This window comes from Beta vulgaris, chromosome 5, assembly GCF_026745355.1.
Source record: "Beta vulgaris subsp. vulgaris cultivar EL10 chromosome 5, EL10.2, whole genome shotgun sequence".
NCBI classification, from domain to species: Eukaryota; Viridiplantae; Streptophyta; class Magnoliopsida; order Caryophyllales; family Amaranthaceae; genus Beta; species Beta vulgaris.
In genome coordinates, this window is record NC_079206.1 from 13,940,008 (window position 1) to 13,959,813 (window position 19,806).

At 37.5% G+C, this 19,806-nt stretch overlaps 1 protein-coding gene across 3 annotated transcripts in view; it reads right to left on the reverse strand.

Moving 5' to 3' along the window:
* LOC104892887 (uncharacterized) overlaps positions 1-18,632 on the reverse strand; it is a 28,667-nt gene extending 10,035 nt beyond the window's left edge. The window contains exons 1-11 of one of the 3 annotated variants that reach the window (XM_010678911.4): positions 18,438-18,632; positions 13,886-14,766; positions 12,712-12,824; positions 9,860-10,068; positions 9,376-9,495; positions 5,916-6,041; positions 5,703-5,828; positions 3,120-3,175; positions 2,936-3,035; positions 1,897-2,014; positions 1,170-1,379 (exon numbers count right to left, since the gene is read on the reverse strand). In XM_010678911.4, coding sequence (XP_010677213.2) covers positions 1,170-1,379; positions 1,897-2,014; positions 2,936-3,035; positions 3,120-3,175; positions 5,703-5,828; positions 5,916-6,041; positions 9,376-9,495; positions 9,860-10,068; positions 12,712-12,824; positions 13,886-14,739 — 2,032 coding nt within the window. In that variant the 5' untranslated portion in view covers positions 14,740-14,766; positions 18,438-18,632. The remainder of the gene's footprint in view (positions 1-1,169; positions 1,380-1,896; positions 2,015-2,935; positions 3,036-3,119; positions 3,176-5,702; positions 5,829-5,915; positions 6,042-9,375; positions 9,496-9,859; positions 10,069-12,711; positions 12,825-13,885; positions 14,767-18,437) is intronic. The other 2 variants (XM_057395020.1, XM_010678910.4) reach the window with 2 other exon arrangements.
* Positions 18,633-19,806: the final 1,174 nt, after the last annotated feature.

The window sequence follows — 19,806 nt, forward strand, 5'->3', positions numbered from 1 at the left end:
ATTTGGCCGAACTGATTTCTACAGTTTCATTCTCTTCAATGCCTTCTCTAGCCCTATTTTATGAATTCTTTGCATTTACTCCTGGTTGACTTCCAGCTCCTAATAGAGATGTCTCCTTTAACACCCATTTGACATCCATCAAACAATTTATCCAAGTATTCCCTTCATCTAACCATGGTCTTTCTAAAACGAACCACCCATAAGACATGAAGACACAAGCCTAACATGAAGTGTTGTAAAAGTCATCCTAAGCATATTATATTATATACTAAAGAGTATATTTTATTACCTTCATATTTGTTACTTGTATAGTGTGAGCTTATGTATTTAAATGAGAAGTGCTAACTTATGCAACTATATTTTAAGCCACTAAAATGAATTTCTAGTTGGACAGTGTGTACTAAGTTTTTCTGATTTTGTTCTTGGAACTTGTCATGGTGGGGGCAGAGTTCATTGTTGGTGATTTTGCATGTATAGTATCGAGGACTTGGAATATGTTAAATGAACGAGAAGATGCTTACTTTGTATATTGTAGACTAAAGTTATAGTTAGATTTTTTATTGAGAATATTTCTGGTGGCATTTGGTTGTATTATATTTTGAGGTTCCGGTCAGAATAGCTATGTAAAAAGGATTTCTTCTAAAGAATAATGTATTGAGGGGCTATAACCCATAGGTCCAAGATCGTATAAAAAGGTTATGTTTTCGCTGCAAGAAAATGTAATTTGAGGTTTATGTGATGATAATTGAGATTTATGAATGTTAACTGTGATTAACTAGCAGCTCGGATGTGCGGGCTTTTACATCAAAGTTCATTCAATTTGCATGGGCTGCCTAGGTAAGAAAGAAAAGATCAAGCTTGACCAAGTCCGAAATGTAGCAAAAATTTCAGCCTAAATTGAAGCATTTGATTCCACTCCCCGTGCTCATATGAGAGTATCTTCATAGAAAATGTAGGCTAAGTTAAAACAAAGAGAAACCCACCAATGTTAAAGTTCAACTACCAACCACAGCAAGAGCATATAGCTTTAGCTGTCATTCACTTAATATTAGAAAACATGTAACACAGGCACCTTAATATGTAATATGAGCTGTATGTCCTTGTTGATACCAATAAATGCAGGAAAATCATACGCAATCTCTCAAGGAGGTAACATGAAATATGCTTACCTATCATTCCACCCCCAGCTACATGTCCATACGACTCATTTGGACCCTCAGATCCACTTCCTAGCTCACACGGAAGACAAGCATTGCCATAGCTACTACCACCTTCACTTATTGTTCCATTGAACATCCCGGGGCCTCCCTTGCCTCCATGCCCAGCACCACTACCTACCCCATTTGAGAATCTCCCCATACCAATACCTCTTCGACAACCTGAAAAAAGGCAGTGAGTTAACATGTTTACAGGCTGTTCAACACTTTATCTGCTTTCACATTAAAGAATTTGCAATATATATGATCTAATGCAGGATTTATTGTTTCGCAAGAAAAGGCAAAATAAAAAGACTTCTGTCTCACTATCCCGTTAATTAAATGCATTCTAGGACATCCCAGATGCTTCCATAAATACAAATTGTGGAAAGCCAGTACTCTTGCTACAAATTAAATGTGTAAAGTAACAGGTCAAAGTCCTTTCCTCTCATCCACTGTGCACATTACAATAAGTAAATAATGAAACCGCCACAAAAACGCATGCTCCATTCAAGAGCAGATAACACAAAGATGTATCAACATTTATAAACCCCTCCCTCCTTTTATAAAAATTTATGCAATAAAACTATGAGTGATTAGATACCTTAGAGATGCTTAAAAGCAATTCCTTCTGGAATTATACAAGAAACTACAGCGACTATGAGTTCAAAAATTGAAAATGATGGAAGTCCTTTATTACCCAGTTCTGAAGCAGTTAGCATTCCGTCAGCACTCACAACAATGGTCCTCGCTCTATGAAAGTGAATTATACTTCCTTTGACAAGACCACCAACAAGAATGTCTTCAACACGACATATCTGCCACATCGAAATATGTAGTTATAAATGTTGCCTGCCCTTTTCACCAGCTCCAAGAGACTGTAAAAGTCAATTGTAATGAATTAAAAAGGAAAATATTTAATATACGATATGTGTTGAGGAGGGCCAAAGTCTTGGAATATTATAATGGTGTAACTTGTACATATTACAGTGGTAAACTTCTAGCAATTCTCTTATTCCCTCACACGCTCACACTAGAAAATCAGGTCACATAAGCACAGAACTGGAGTCTTGTTGAAATTCCTCGCTGTTGCTTTAAGAAAGAGCAAATAGCAAGATAAAAGAATAAGAAATAGTCCAACGGAGATAAATTCTCTACAATGTAGCCTTAGGCACATCTTCAGCAACATATATGTCTGCGTATATGTATATATGAACATATATAAATAGTTTTGGGTTCTTGTGAGAACCGCCCTTGAGGTGAAAGCTATCTTTATGTTGCCAACTACCAAAAGCAACCATTGGATCATGTACATAGGTGGATCGAGATCCACGCACGACATGGACTAAAAACGCTACCTGAAGTAGCAACTCAGAAAGCGATTCCAGTCTGTGTTGCATGCAGATCTTAACTCTTGATTCACATGATCTGAAGGCTGCAGTGAGGTTCTCACCATAGGTAACTAAATAGAATTTTCCCTAAATGAATTAAATAAATTGACAAAATGCGAAATTCTGGGAGCATATAATACAGCCACTTACAGGGAGATTCGCAGAAGTACCCGGGTTACTTGAAAGACGAAAAAAGACTACGGAATATTTACTAACTTCTTGCCATTGTTAGATGGAAGAAATACGATCAGAAAAAAGAGCTGAAGACTATAAAACTTTATACTCCAAAGTTTTCAATATGAAATCTGAAGATAGGACCACTAGGAAACAGATGAGCACATTTCTTACTTGGAGTGAGAAGGAAGTGGTACTGTTAATATGACAGTCATCTGGTGGACTTATCAAATCCATTGGACATGTCTGGTTCTCACAAAGAGATTTTGTTACCCTGCAACAGAGAATTGAATATTGGCAATCAGTTATGGAGCTCGGTCAAGTCGTACTCAAAACAAGTAAATAATTAAGCAATTACATGGTTTTACTAGCATTATTGTCCAATGGTGCCTGAAGCAATGAACCGCGTCCAAGCTGCAAATGAAATGCTCACAAGTAAACAATAAGTATGCAAGTGGACAAACCCGACAGCTAGTACAAGTACAATATATTGATGGAGTGATGAAATCATGCAAAGACTACGGCTACAGAATACAGTACTGGTAGTAGGATCTTCAAGTCCTAGCAATCAGCGTGAACATTCACCAGTAATAGAATACTGCAAGAGCATCATATTCAATTACTCTTTACAAACATATAAAGTTGGTGCTATAAGATCTTCTCCAATTGCATCAGATCCTTGAATCGCGCTAACTTTCATGATATACAAGGAAGAGCATCATCGTGAAAGAGGACTGGAAGTAAGACAACTCTGCTTAAAAAGTAAATATAGAACCCTTTCTAAAGAATATGGCATATTTTTTCTGACTAATTTAATCAGAATATCAAATTAAAATTCCTCCTTACTATATGACCAAATATATAGCATGTTATCAAATCAAAGATCCTTGTGTGTGTGCGTGTGTGGGCGCGGGCGCGGGCACGAGCGCAGGCGTGCGTTTGTGCGTGTGTTCGTGTCTGCATGTGTGTGGGTGTGTGCTTGTGTGCATGCGTGTGTGCGGGCGTGTGTGTATGCATGTGTGGGTTTGTGTGTGTGTGTGTGTCTTGGGACATTAAAAAACATTTGTGTGTCTGCATGTGTGCGTGTGTGTTGGTGCGTGTGCACTGTGTGTCTTTGTGTGCGTGTGTGTGTGTCTTGGGACATTAAAAAACATATATATCTACATCAACATAGATATGCATACACATAAATAAATATGTTTATAGATACATCAAAAGTAGAACATTTGAATATAAGAAATGAGACAGTGTCAAATGAAGTTAGCAAAAAAAGAAAGCATTATGGCATCAGCTAGAAGTAAGATGGAGAAGATATTCAAAGAATGGTTTTTGTTTTACAAGGACTAATGAGGCTCAGACATACAATAACATTGTCATCACGATAGCAATCTTTAGAATTGTCTAATTTGCTGGAGTGACATCCTCGTGACACTACATTTAAGATCCATTTGTTGGATACATAAACATACAAATTGAAAAAAAATCAGATCTTGCAATTATTGTTTTAAGTTATATAACATCTTTTGCAGGTCTTTCTTGGATATATTATATACACTTTCCGTGACTTGTAATTTATGAGAGAAGGACCAAGAAGTATTTCAAACAGTTTTTTGCAGGAAAATGGGGAAAGGAGAGAGGCAGAGGCTACCATGAAATATAAAACATAATGCCTGATGGTGATGCAGAAGCATCCTGTTACATGGAACTTGAGAAAACTAGAAGAGCTTTAAGCAAGGGGGTAAACTAAGTCAATTAGGCACCTATATGTATATATGTATACATGTATGTTATGTATATATATGTAAGTGCACAACCAAGCTTGCTTGATGGAGGTGGTGAAGAATTCACCTTGTGACTTTGAGGTCACGAGTTCGAACCTTACTACCTACGTGTGCTTGGGAGTAGGGATTCTCTTTTATCCCCTACTCTCAATCTTTGATGTGTATAGCTTGGCTGGCTGACATGCGAGAGTTGCTGATTCAGTAGGGTCCTTCTTACCAAGGGGTTCCCACGTCGAGCCCTCCAAAAATATACATACATGTGCACAAGCACACACACACATAGACAAGGAATCTAGAGAGAGAAAGTTGGGACCACAACAAAGTCAGGTATTCAAGGGGGTGAAATAAAAAAGTAGTGGTCCCTCTTGCTTTTTAGTGGCATATTTGTAATAAAAAGGATTTGTTTTTTGTCATTTCAAGTTTGGTGCCATATAAGGGAAGTGTGTCACTTATTAAGAAATGAAACGGAGGTAGGATATACATAGTCAAATTTTTGGTGAGAAGGGATCTTAGGGTGAGAATTGTGAAGGAATTACAATTTTAGTAAAAAGGATTATATAAATTTCTCAAATTTACACAATCCTTTTTAAAATTTCAGTAAATTCATGAATTTCAGTAAATACTACAATTTTACATATTATCTTTTTTACTGAAATTGTAATCCTTTTTGGAAAATATAGGATCTTTCTTACTGAAATTTGTATTTCCTTCTTAGTTCTCATCCTAGCCTTCTCATATGAACTCATTTCTATATATATAGATAGATGATGGGGAAAAAAAAAAGTTTTAAAGGGGCCAGTGTGCCACCATACCTATTCAGTCCAACTATTACTAATAATTCTAATATAAAGCGCTCAGATGCGGAGAGAGTTATTGAAAAAACTTTAGATACTTACATGGGAAGTCAATTTGAGGAGGAAAGACTCCTAAAACAATTGTATTTATTGCTAAGGCTAAAGAGAAATCATAAATTGCAAAGCATTGGTGAGCTGGCCAATGAATTACAGTTTAGCATATCCTTATAAGAGAAACCATCAGCATAGAGAAATTAGAAGAGAAAGTACCACAAATATTGCAATATCTAGACTCTAGAATAAAATTTGCTGACTGAAACACAAAGGAACACTGGTGAGAACTATGCTGAAAAGAATAGTTCTTACAGTGATGTTATAAAACTGTGACAACAGCAGCCTCTGGCTTCTAATTACGTCACCATCACCAGTCAACTTCAGCAGTCCTTGACCATATAGTGCTAAATTCGTATTGGAACTAATAACCGAGTGTTCCTGCACAGAGCAATCTATGATTAACCTGGCTAGCAGAAAGCAATGAGACGCAACATTCCTAGTATTAGTAGAAAGAAAGACACATACCCTCAAGACAGCAAGATTTCTAACTTCAAGGACAGAAGTTGTGACAACAGCTTTGCCTCCATCAATTTGGATCTCAGAGTTCCACATTAGTAACATTTTGACAATCACTCGCAAAGCACCATAGACCTTCACCACAAAAAGGCAAGCTAGAAATCAGCCACAATGAATTACAATTCCTAGTACATAAATTTGAAAAATCTTAAGTCTGGAAAGGAGCAGCAAATTCTCCTCCTTACAAATTAGCACTACTCTATTAGTGAAGTCTGGCAAGAGTCACATGATCTATTGAAATTTCGTCAGAAGACATTGGTGAGATGAGAAAAATTGTCGAGGAAGACTTTGAGAATAGATAATTCGAAACCAAAATTAAAAAAAAAAAAAGAGAATAAAAAGAAAAATGCAGATACCCCTGAGAGCCCCGATAACCAAAGGACAGCCAGAGTTGTCAGAAGATGGGACACAAATAGAGGTCAGAGTTCAAACCCCTCCCTCACAGGCAAATACATTGGAATAGATCTTTCCGGAGACTTCTCCACTTTACCAACCAATATAATGTGCCAAATAACTATAGTCACTCTAAAAACCCCAAAAGAAGGGAGGACACTGGACGTGGAATGTGAAGTAGACATTCAAGCTTGACACTTGAAGAAAAATAACATACACTTTAATGCACTTAAGTAAAAGATTTTAACTTTAAGATAGCAAATTTTCAACTGACATCTAGCTTATCAGTTTAGCTTTCTAACATAGCCTAAAAGTGCCAAGCCTAATCTGCTTAGAACATTTTCTTCAAGAGAAAGAAAACAAATAACAAAATTTCGCTTCTGTAAGACCATTCATGGAAGCAAAGTGATTGTTATCACTTATCAGACTGCTTAAATGTGCTAAAGCCCTTGCCTCTACAAAAAAAATCACATTTAACATCTGGCTATAGGGTCAGTCATATTATATATTGGTTTTCTAGTCATTCCAAGCAGATGCGAAGCAGGTATTCAAAGTGTAGGGAGCATGCTAGTATTTATAAACAAGCACATATATAAATATACGGTTTTTTCACCAAGTACCCCCGAGTTTTCAAAAAATTCACCTGGTACCCTCCAAGTTTTCAAAATTCACAGGGTACCCCTAAGTTTCAAACTAATACACGGGATACCCTTAAATGCCCTTAATGACTAACGGCGTTAACCGCCGTTAGTCATTAACCCTAATTTTCTGCTTTAACCCTAATTAATCCCTAATCTTAACCCTAATCCTAACACTAAACCCTAACACTAACCCTAACCCACCACCCCACCACCCACCCTCCCACCACCGCCGCCCACCTCCCCCACCCTCGCGCCGCCCTCCTCCCCCACCCTCGCGCCCTCGCGCCGCCTCCTCCCCCACCCCCCGCAGCCCCTCCCCACCCTCGCGCCGCCCTCCTCCCCCTCTCAGTTCATTTCAGCAGTCCCCCCACCCCTCCCTCCCCATCGCCCCCCCCCCGACCTTCCCCCACCCCCGCACCAACCACAGCACCACCCCCTTCCATTTTCGCCGACACTGCCTTCTCCACCCTCGCTTCATCTCAGATTTGCGCCGCCCAGTAGTCCTCCCACCCATTCGATTTTAGGGATGAAACACAGGCGACGCCTAACAGTTTGAGGGGACGCTGCAGAGGTGGTGGGCGGCTCGTTGGAGGGCGGTTCGTGCCGAGAAGAGAGCGAAGGAAAGAGAGGTACTGGGCGGCTACAAGGTGGTGCGCACAGGGTGTGGGTTTGCGGTGGTGGGGGAGAAATCGAATGGGTGGAGGATGAGGGGGCTGGCGAGATTAACAGGGTGGGGGAGAGACAGTGGGGGGGCTGCGATGGGGATGGTGGTTGCGGTGGGGCTGTAGGGGTAGGGTGGGTGGGTGGTGGGTGGAGGGGAGGGATAGTGGTTGGGTGGTAGTGGGGTTAGGGTTAGGGTTTAGATTAAGGTTTAAAATTAGGGGTTAGGGTTAGATTTAGTTAGGTTAATTAGGGGTAATTAGGTTAATGACTAACGGCGGTTAACGCCGTTAGTCTGTAAGGACATTTAAGGGTACCCCGTGTATTAGTTTGAAACTTAGGGGTATCCTGTGAATTTTGAAAACTTGGAGGGTACCAGGTGAATTTTTTGAAAACTCGGGGGTACTTGGTGAAAAAACCGATAAATATAATTTCTTATCGACAAAAAATTTGCAATATATTCTAGGTTTTTGTGTTGAACAGGATAATAAACTATACAGTAAAACTGGACCCCTCAGCTAATTTATTTCTACAGTATAGATATTTTGTCCTCTTACATCGTACCATTAACAGATTTAGTACTCCCTCTGTATTCTTTTATCTTTCTCACTTGAAATCTTGACATTATTTACAATTAGAGAAAATCTTCTTAATTTTTCGCAATATACAAGGAAAAATATAGTCATGTGGGGTCTCTTGTTTGATTCGTCTCAATGAGTACATTATTAATATTCAATCATTATAATTTTTAATAATATGTAATGAAAAATATTTAAGGTCCAATAAGTGCATTGGCAAACGCGCACAGTTAAAGTAGGAAAGATAAAAAAAAAAAATTAGAGGTATTATCGTTTTACTTAGAGGTATCCACAACAAAGTTAAGACTTAAGATAACATCAAAAATTTCTACAGTTTCCATAGCTAAGATAACCCAAAATAAATCATCACCAAACGACATAACACAAAGAAGCTTCAAAGTACTAGCATAGCATGTAAGGCTATGAAAGAGCTTAGTCTTAGGAAAGCCATCCAACTAGGTGTGTATAAGTTCTATATTGATTGGAGCTGCTATACGACTTAGGAAAGGACATGATCAACATAGAAGCAAGAAGGAAAAGAAAATGAAGGGGAAAAAGATGTGTGTAGCATGAGGCGACAGATTGCATTGAACTCACAATCATCCTTCTTCATCATATATTACATAGGGAAACAGCTCCTTTGAGAGTATATTATGTAGAGATTGCTTTTATACGAAATACAAAAGGGGGACAAAGTGGAAAGACAAATGGATTGCGAAGCTGGGCCAGGCATATACCCCCCCCCCCCCCCTTCAAAAAGAAAAAAGAAAAAAAAAAAAAAAAAGAGTACCTCCACACAAGTGTTAATGTATTTAGCCTAATAACTGTTTGTATTAAGATGGCCAGCACTTGATGCCAAGACAACTACATTACCAGCAATTTTGTGCTTGACAAAGTTAAAGGTAGTGTATAGATACAGCTAGTAGAGTTAATATGAATTGCCACTCACAAATAATCAAGAATGCAAACAAGGTACAATCAAGACCAATCAGTTTAGAAAGACATCAACTTCCAACCAATTTGTCTAATGGTGCACATAGAGCTCTTTTGTGCAAAGTCAAAGAAACAAGACACTCAAGCTACAAGCATTATTTGAATCGAGTTGGTCAAAATGAATGAGAATCGCAACCTGGATACCTGAATATTGGAGTCACTCATAAGTAGTTCTTCTGCAACAAGCTCAAACTCTGAGATAGGGTGCTCCTTCAACCCAAAGTTGATACTACTCCTGCTAAGCACACTTATTTGGCCTCTCAGCTTAACAACGAAGATTAATAGCCTTCAGTAACAGCACAATTAGACAGCAGTAAAATTGGAACTACTAATATACAGCTCCTAGGATATAAAAGATCTAGTGTATAACCAACAAAATAAACCCGTAGTAACCATACCAAGACTAATTCCAAATCGTTTACATAGTCTATAATATGTATATCAAAACATCATGTTTCCGCAAGCAAATGTTAATAATTTCTGAAGCCATGCTTCTCTTTCTGGCCTTTCAATAAGAAAGTAATATATATATATATATGACCAAGGACCACTATATACATACAATGTCAATATCATGTCAATGACATCACATTATCACAGTCTAAATAAAGTAGAATAAAGGTAAAACCTGAACTCTGGTCCACAGGAGTGGAACCAAAGCCTTTGCGCTGTTTTCTACAAAGACTTTGGACCATAATGGGCTGGTAGAGAAGTCCAGCAGAGGAGTTTCAGTTTCTGTGCTTATATTATCATTGCCAACTCTTAAACTGAGAAGAGTAGCATCAAAATAAGTTCCTGCTGCTCCAGCATTCTCTGGACATCCAATACTTAAACCACCTGCCAGAGCAAAGGAAAACCAACTTATTATCTACATTCTCCTGCAATGTTTCCATAAAAACATCCATAGTGGCTTATATGATAGTTGATAGACATCAAAAAACATATTCTGATAGACATTGGTGGTGACCACGAATATGGGGTCAGCGCTTCTAGTTGGCAGCCCATGGGAAATGGTGATGTTTTTGCTTCATTGTTCTTCTCAAAGGAGTAAATAGAAACTAGGAGGAGAAGACCACCAATCATATCCGATTTCTCCTCTTGAATATTTTTGAAATATTAGACTAAATGAATTCCAAGGGGGTTTGAACTTTGACCCCGTACAAGAAGGGGGACTAGGGTGCCCCCTAAGCACCTACAAGTCTCTCAACCGAAAAACCAACAGCAATATTATCCCAATCAATATAATTAAGGGTTTACTATTTACCGTCCGTATTTACTAAAACCGTCTGTACATTTATATCTATTTTGTATTTTCTTTTTTAACTTCTCAAAAATATTACAATTTCAGATTTTTTAGTATGAACTAAATCAACTTTTTGGTTCTCTCATGGTGGAAACGGACAAAAAATTTGTTAAAATTTTTTTTTTCAGTTCTACCATGGTGGAAACGAAATTTTGTTTTGTTTCCACCATGGTGGAAACGAAATGATTCCATGAAGAGTAGTGAAAAAAAATAAAAAATAAAAAATTGAAATCTCAGAAAACAGGGGATAGAGGAAGAAGGGTCGGGGGATGCGTCGTGGGTGGGAGGGCATGCGCGGGGAGGAGGAGACGCGCGGGGAGGAGGAGACGCGCGGGGAGGAGGAGACGCGCGGGGGGGTCTTCGAGGGGAGGGGGAGGGGGAATGGGTGCTGGGTTTTGCAGATTGGCTGTGAAGGGGAGAGGGAGGGGGAATGTGAAGGGCTGGGTGTCTGGGGGGCTGCAAAGGTTGGGCTGGGTGGGATTGGAAAGGGGACCGGGGGGTGGCTGTGGGGGTTGGCTGCTGGAGGTTGCAGGGGTGGGGTGGGGCGATGCTGGTGGGAGGCTGGGGTGGGGGACTGGTGGGAGGTGGTGGTAGTGGTGGTTGTTATGGGGGAAGAAGAAGTAGAGGAGGGGAAAAAAAGAAAAAAAGACCATATAAATAAGGACGATATATGATAAATACGGATGGTAAATAGCATGAGGGTATAATTACTGTAGCAGACAGATTTCCTGATTCCATCTTGTTAGCGTATGAACTATTAAGGGTCAAAGTTATGCAACCTTGGCACCTTTCCCTTCAGCTGCAAGGATGACTTTTTATTAATCCCATGATTGTAAAACAAGGCATCCTCTTTATAAAAGCATAAATTACCCAAGCAAAATCAATGTGAAACAGCAACCAAACCTATTGCTTATCAGTAAAAAGATAAGCTAGAAGGAGCCTTGTCAAGCGCCCAAGTGATCTTTGGTGAACAGAAAATGGAAAACACGACTTCATAAAGTAGGTTTGGCATCATATAAAATGTCTGCAGAAGGTCGAATAACACCACATAATCAATGAGGTTTACAGTGCACTCTGCCAAAGTCTATATGCAACTGATGATCCATAGAAAAGGGAAGTCACCTCTTCCAAACTTGTTTACGACCAAAATGAACCAGAAAACAACAAAAGGGCAAGCAAGAAATCCAAGTTTAAGACCAAAAGAGTAACCTATTTGTTTGCATGAGATGATTGGTCATATTATACATCAAGAAAAGGCTTCTCATGTAGAAATGGCATATAAAGAATTTATTCTACGATAGAGCCGTCCACCATGAGAATGCTGATTTATACAACATTTGAATGGGGATGAAAGGAAACATAATTCAACAAAGTGAGACGATGCAGGTTTTTCATAAGAAAGCACAGTGGGGGTGCTTTGAACTCAAAATATGCAAGAGCGGCCAGGATGTGCGCATATATATATATATATATATATATATATATATATTATATATAATATATATTATATATATATATATATATATATATATATACCAACAGCAAGTACAGCTTAACATTTTGTAAAATTAGATACCCTAGCATAGACTTTCAGCTTGAAAGCAGAAAAATTCCCATTCCACTCCAAAACCGTAACATTGATCACAAGATTTTACACTCTAAAAACCCTTCCTACACATGGATCCAGCAGGCCAATGACCACTATAATCTACATTGTGATGTGGAGCCAAAGGTATTTAGGCAATTAGGCTCCTCAATGGATAAGGAGAGCTAATTCAGACAAAGCCACATTACTTAGTTGAGCTTCCCATCCTTGAGATCATGACACAAAGGTATTATTAGAAAAAGGGGGGCGATGAACAATTTTTCATATTCTTATTCACCAATTCCAGGCATGAATATTGTCCAGATCTCTACATGGGTTAGGCATTTTACCATCCAAATACTTTGCAAATTGAGGAGCTTCACAAAAATATATTTGATCGGCAACGTGTAGAAGCCAGAGATTTAAACAATACAGACAAAAAAGGCAAGCAAGCTAAAAATGCACACAATAGGTATTTTACTAACTCAGTCTAAGCATAGCCATAAACAAAATTGAGGCTAGAAACAATTGCCAATTAACAAAGATATCTTGCTGTTTATGAATGTAAAAAACATCAGTGATCAGAACAAACCATGCACAGTTATTTCGACATCTTGTACGCTGTAGCAATGAAGTGATATTCTTCCACCACCTCCTCCTCCCCATCCTCTTCCACCTGCTGCGCTGATAGTACCAATACCTTTCCTAAATGAAAAAATTGCATCGATTAACTTTTACCATCAAATGGAAAAGTCGTGAGTTATGCTGAATCTTTTTTCTGCAAGCACCATATTTTAGACAATCTATGTTACTCGGATTCTTCATTTTACCTAAAGTAACTGCAACGGGTCCTCGACACTGTGACATGGCCACATGCATATGGCTTATGGACACTTCGACACCTCATATTGGGCCATAATCAGGGAAACTAATCATAAGATAGACGAGGACACTTAGACACATACCCATCTCACACTCGTGTACAGAAGTCTGAGTAACTTAGTAGACAACAGTAATTAGTAAGTTTTCATATTCTCATTCACCAATTTCAGGCATGAACATACACACAAACATGTATATATGTATATAGACCTAGCTGAGTTAAGTTATTCTTCCAAGTATTGTATTAGATAACATCTCCGGAAGCATATGTTATTTTTGCAAGTATAAGATAACATCTCTGGAAGCATTTTGACAGTGCCTGTCAGAGATAAACTTGGATAAAGTTCAATTCCCCAGAACTCGCAAGAAGTGAGATGCACATTATGTGATGTTATATTGTTTTTGTTCGAAGGGACAGTAATGTTACATTATTGATCGTTGTTACGGTTTTTACATGAATATAACTCGGAGGACCTTTTACATTTAGATATGGACCAAGTGAAGTAGAAGCAAGTTTAGGAATATTAAATGCAGTAGCCAGTAGTCCCTATAGACCTTTTTAAAGAATTTTTTTATATATACGGGGCCACCTTTGAGACATGAAATGGTTAATCAAAAGGTCCAAGGTTCAAATCCTTCCACTTTACAGGCAATGCCTAAGAGCTAAGCACAAGAAGAAAATTTTTCTCTCGTACTATGTTGTCATTGGCTCATTGCCATCTCTTTAAGTGCATACCTATATCTAAAACAATTCAGCAATATAGAAATACCATAAGTAGCAAGCAAGAATCAATAATAATGTCGGAATTAGAGGTAGCATCTACTCTTCAAATATACAAAAGTTGCATGCCTGAGAGCAAACAATCCCCTTTGAGTGTACTCACAGCTTATAAGAATTTATGATAATGCTCCCTCCAGAACCTCCACCACCACTCACTCCTCCATCACCACCTTCGGCAGTTACAGACCCATTCAAGTACAACTCATCTCTTGCTATGAGTTTTACACGTCCCCCACCCATACCTCCAAAGGGTTTATGAGTAGATTTACCACTTCCCTTGCTCCCGTAGCTCCATGGTCTAGATACATTGGACCATGAGTAAACATCTCCACCCCAAGCATCTCTTTGCTCATTTCTCAAGCAAGAAGCTCCCCGGCCTCCATGTCCTCCACCGGCTCCTTCATAGCCAAAGGGAGTGCCACTAGTTTGAGGAGGTGGTCTACCGCCAAGGGCTGTAGTATTTACTGAAGAATTCTGTCCAAAGCTCAAGCTATGGGCAGAAATAACAACTGAACCAGCCATAACAGCAGCATTAGGTCCCACTTTCACATTCCCAGATACATTAAAGGTTATGGAACACCCTTCAATGGGACATACAATTGAAACATGAGGAAGTATCTCGAGGTTTCCCGTACCAAAAGCATAAATACTTGAATTCAGATGTACATGTGAATTAACCACGCAAGTAGTATTGAAGGATCCAACACCTTCAAGGTCCTCACAAGATACCAAATTGACTGATAAGGACATAAAATTTGAGGTATCTTCATATCCACTAATATTTTCTCCTGAGCTGTTACCCAGAATTGGCACAGCATTATCGCTTAATGAAAATTCAAAACCATTATCCCCGCCTACATACCAGCCACAAACACCACTAAGTACCAAGAATAGAACCAGTGACAAGAGAAGAAAGCGGTAAAGGTACCACTGACAAAACACAGAAGGCATCCGCATCCACTATGCAAATTGCTAAAAAATCTCCTGCATACAAACAGAAATTGTTTTATTGGCCTCACTAAACAACTCAAAACAAGCAGATCAGCCAGAGGCAAGTATGTTTACAGGGTTGTTTTGGCAGCCTTAAAATTGGCTGCACAAATATTAAGAAAAAAGTTGTTCATCGAGAGGCTACAATTGAAAATACCCCCTTGAAGTTTGAACTGCAAAATATCATGCCTTATCATTTATTTTTCATTCGGGCAGATGGGGGTTCCACAAATTCATCAAGAAGTTTGCATTATAGAGAACTACTTCCTCCATTTTTTTTTAGATGACCAGTTTTGACTTTTGACACTATTTTTGACTTTTGACACTATTCACATATGTAAATTTAAGAAAAAAATATGAACTTTTTGTAATTTTTGCTTATTGATAATTAAAGATATAAAGATTCAAGATAGTGCATTGGCAAGTGTGTCCATAGGAAACGGGTCAACTAACAAAAAGAGGAAGTAGTAGCAAACAAATATCAAATGCAAAGTCAAGCATTTTCTAGAGAAAATCCAACTCTATGACCACTTTTTGGCAAAAAACCACTAGACAATTGTTATTGTCATGAGATGACAAATTTAGATACTCATGGCCATGTCAATAGCAAACTTAGACTTCAGTAAACATAGCTTTCACTTGTCTCTCTCTCCCCATAAACACAAACTAACCACACAACAGCACATCAAATTCATATATTCAGTGTGTGAGATGCTCGCCATGGTACTCGCTACAAAAATCAGCTTAGTTACATGACATAACAAGTATAATTTGTAAAAAAGCCTATTTGGCCAACAATGCCCTTTAATCATAATAGTACTAAAGCGGGATTAAAAAAGAAAGATATAGGTGGTATGTGGCAATTGGTTGTTAGGATGTTTTTATTGGCTATTTATAGGAGTGCTTGGTAAATTCAGCTATTAATATTGGTTGTTTGCAAATGTGTTTGGTAAAATTAGAAATGGCCAATGTTGCAGGCCAATCTAGCCCGTCCAGCCAGCCCACCTCGTGGGCCGTGTGGGTTGAGCCTGCAAAAAGCATGGTTCAGCCCGCCTCGAATCGTGAAATTGGTGAATGTATCGTAGGTCGGATTTTTTGAGCCCAGCCTATAAAAGCCCAATACTAAAGCTGTCCAACTCGGTCCACGAAATCAGTCCACCCGGCCCATTAACCGGCCCAACCCAAGTATGTATATTTTAATCAAATTGTATATATTTTAATCAAATTGCATATATCATAATTCAATCAAATTCAAAAATAATAAAATTATTCATTAATATATAAATTAATTTTAAAGGTTTTATTTATGTAAAATAAAAATAATGAATAATTTCAATGATTCAATAATTAAAAAAAAAAAAAAAAAGATTTCCCATGTCAGACCAGTGATTCAATAATGAATAATTTCAATGATTCAATAATTGGCGATTTTCTCTATGCAATAATATGCCATTACACTATCCAGATAGAAGATGGATTGTAAGGAGTCAATTTCTTATAATATAGAATTATTGATTATGATCCCTATCTGTAGAGAATAATGTCTCTTGATATAAGGGCCTATGTCCAAATGGCACATTGTATTTTAAGATGACATCACCCCTTTCCAACCAGTAAGTAGAGGGGATATTCAAACATGCACATTAGCAAACTGCCAATCCCCATCCCCCCCCCCCAAAAAAAAGACACATACACTCTTTTCAACCCCCTAAACAGTCATGCCTAACTCGTTCCTGCAACAAGAGGGATTGCAAGCAAAAACCATCAAATGCCTGTAAACAATTCCAAAGAAAAGTAACCATCTCAAGATGTAACAACCACTGACTCCAAGTTACATCACTTCACAAGCATGGAAGCCACAACTAAAGGGAAACAAATCCAATATGTTGGCTCGTTGGTCTTAAGTCTCAGTAAAGGGTCAAACCAGGAGTAGGTTCTTATTTTAGTGAGAATTTATGCTCAAATTTTTGCCTCTGTAACGGGTACATTCTCTTTGAAAGGAGATAATTGGATGGAGGGAGTATTTTATCAGTCTTTGTTTTATCTTCTTTTTTTTTCCAAGGATTGTTTTATCTTATTCTATTCTAATTTTATATTAGTTGCATTCTTGATTATTTACTTATTGATCTTTATTTCGAATTTATGTTATGTTTTTGAAATGTTTCCCCTTGCTACATTTTGTTCCACTACTTTTCTTGAAATATTATCACACAGTTCTCTCGGAAATAGTACCCATACTAGTTTAGACAAGTACCGTTGTTGATGTAATTATGACAAGCAACAAGTACACGTTATAATTTAGTGACAGAAAAATTGCACCCCTCACCCCTGTAATTAGAAATGTATTTAACATTCAGAATTACCTTCTGCCTCTTACTTCTATGCTAAAAGAATACATTCCCTGCTCCAATAATGTTCTCTAACAAGTAACAAGCTACATCTTTGGTATCTTTCTATAATCTTTGCCAGGTTGCCTCGTAATCTACCCATGAAGAAATTTAAGAAGCTAGAATACAAGAACAAATTTCTACTTTTGAAGTACTTTTTGCCAACCAGAACACACTCTCTCCAAAAAAAAAATGCATGAGCACAATCCCTTCTTTCATTCTTAATCTATTTCTCTCTCCCTCAGCAACGGGTGGATAAACCAATTGATTACTTCTCTCAAGCCACCAAAAGCCCTTAAATTTTGCGTTTTCCCTTCACTGATTAGTGTTTCAACTTACAGCTCTATGGAGGTGCAATGGATTGGATTTAGCGGATGAAGTAACATGTCTAAACGTTCATAACATACCCCCAGTATCGAACTCATCTTCCAGGTTGTATCTTGCTCCAAATCATGAGACGATTTGAACGGGATGAAAATGGCGGGTTAGAGAATAGACGAGATAGTTTCACTAACTAGTTCTGTCTGATAACATCTAATCCATCTGTGATTGGCTTGATAATTGATGGCACATCCTTCACTATTAAGTGAAGTTATATGTAGATCTAATCATGGTTTCACCACCTACTTACAATCAAATTAGTAATATATTGATCTCATTCAGAAGCTGGTATGATATAGTCTCCTCACTACGCTCGAAGTCATCAAATGTAATATGTATCATAAGCTATTACTCCCAAAAACAAAACTCGATTTCCCATGGTCCAAGGAGGTGAGAACTGAGGATATTAGGAATGGCATTCGAGAATCATGCATCCTCAGACCTCGATATCCCTATAATTGCAATTAATTTGAAACAACCGGTTTTTCGACTCGAATGCATCGAAATGTGCAACATTCTCCGTCTCCCCAAATACCAATATCATCAATAGACAAGTAAGCCTCTGAATTTTTTTTCCAGGTGATCATACATTCACCAAGCATTCATTCTATAGACAAAAGAAAACCTAAAATTCACAATGATTATATTAAGTAAAATTCCCCCAAAAAACCAAGAACATGCAAGTGATTCAGCACTGTTAAAACACTTACACACAAAAAAAAATCAACTTCAACATCTCAACTCAAACACCCAAAAATTATCAAGAAAAATTCTGTAAACTAAAAAACACGCACAATTCTACATTACCCAGAAACAGCACATACAAGATTCAAATTCTAGCAATCAACAAACACAAAAAAGTGAAAAAAAAGGGTGAAAATCAGAATTTTTACATACCAGATTAAGAGGAGAGAGAGTATGTTGTATTGTTGTGTGAGAAAACCCCAGGAAATTTCTAGAGAATTAAGGTGATGGATCTTTGAATTTTTTTTTTGTCCCCTGAAAATGATGATTAGAAGAAGAGATGGAAATTAAATTTGAGTAGAAGCTGGCTTTTTCGCTTTCGTTCGCTTTTAACTTTGAAGCAGTGAGTATAAGAGTAGTAGTAGTAGTGTAGTAGTAAGTGGTCGCTATCCCAGTAACAATTTGAAGCTACGTCAGATTGAGACTTGTCTTTTGAGAGCCATCTGTCATTTTTTATAATATTCTCTTGCTGTTTTAGGTGGAACATTGATTGAGTAACGTTTTCACTTTTCTGCCTATTTTATTTTATTTAAGAGCTTTTGTTTTTTAAGCTTTTGGTTCAATCTTCTTACTATTGCTGGTTTTTTTTAGGAGCCATCTGTCAGTACTCAGTATGGCTATTTGCTAGTTAGCTGCACTATCGTAATCCGTCGACCGTGCTCCCGAGATCACCATGTGCTTCGTGCTCCCAACACAAAACGCACCTTCTAATAAGCAAAACATGGATTCTAAAAACTGTAAATATCCAATAGATTATTTAGTGAAACAATATAGAACATATTTTGCGCGGAATAACAAAGATTAAAAATCAACATATTAAACCGCAAACTCATTTGAAACTTCCATTTCTCTCACTTCCACAAACCAATCAACTTCCAAAAACCTTCATTTTCTCTCACTTTCTCTCTGAAAAAAACTCACAATTTTCTCTCATTTTCTCTCTTAAAATCAAATTTCGAAGAATTATACAAAGTGGAAGATAAATCGAAAAAGCAAATTGCACAACAATATGTTAGAATAAAAAGGTATAAACATTGATTACATCTTCAATTTTACTTTTGATCTTACTTTCTGATAAATATTCTAACTTAGTAAAAATGTTTATGAGAATTTTGTTGCAACTGTACACAAAACAAACTGAAAAATCTGCAAGTTCTACACAAGAAACTGAAGTGTAAGTTCTACTATATCGGAAGTTCTATTTTCATTACCTATATGTTCTATTTTCATTACCTAGATGTTCTTTATACATTGAATGTTCTATTTCGTATGTTTTATTTTCTAAAATTCATAAATGTTTCTATTGCTGTAAACTAATGTTCTATTTTGTAAACTGAATATTCTATTTCGTATGTGCTATATTGTAAACTGAATGTTCTATTTTCATATGTTCTATTTTCTAAACTAAATGTTCTATTTCATATGTTTTATTTTGTAAGCTGATGTTCTATTTTGTAAACTGAATGTTCTATTTTCGTATTTTCTATTTTCTAAGGTAAGTGTTCTATTTCATATGTTCTAT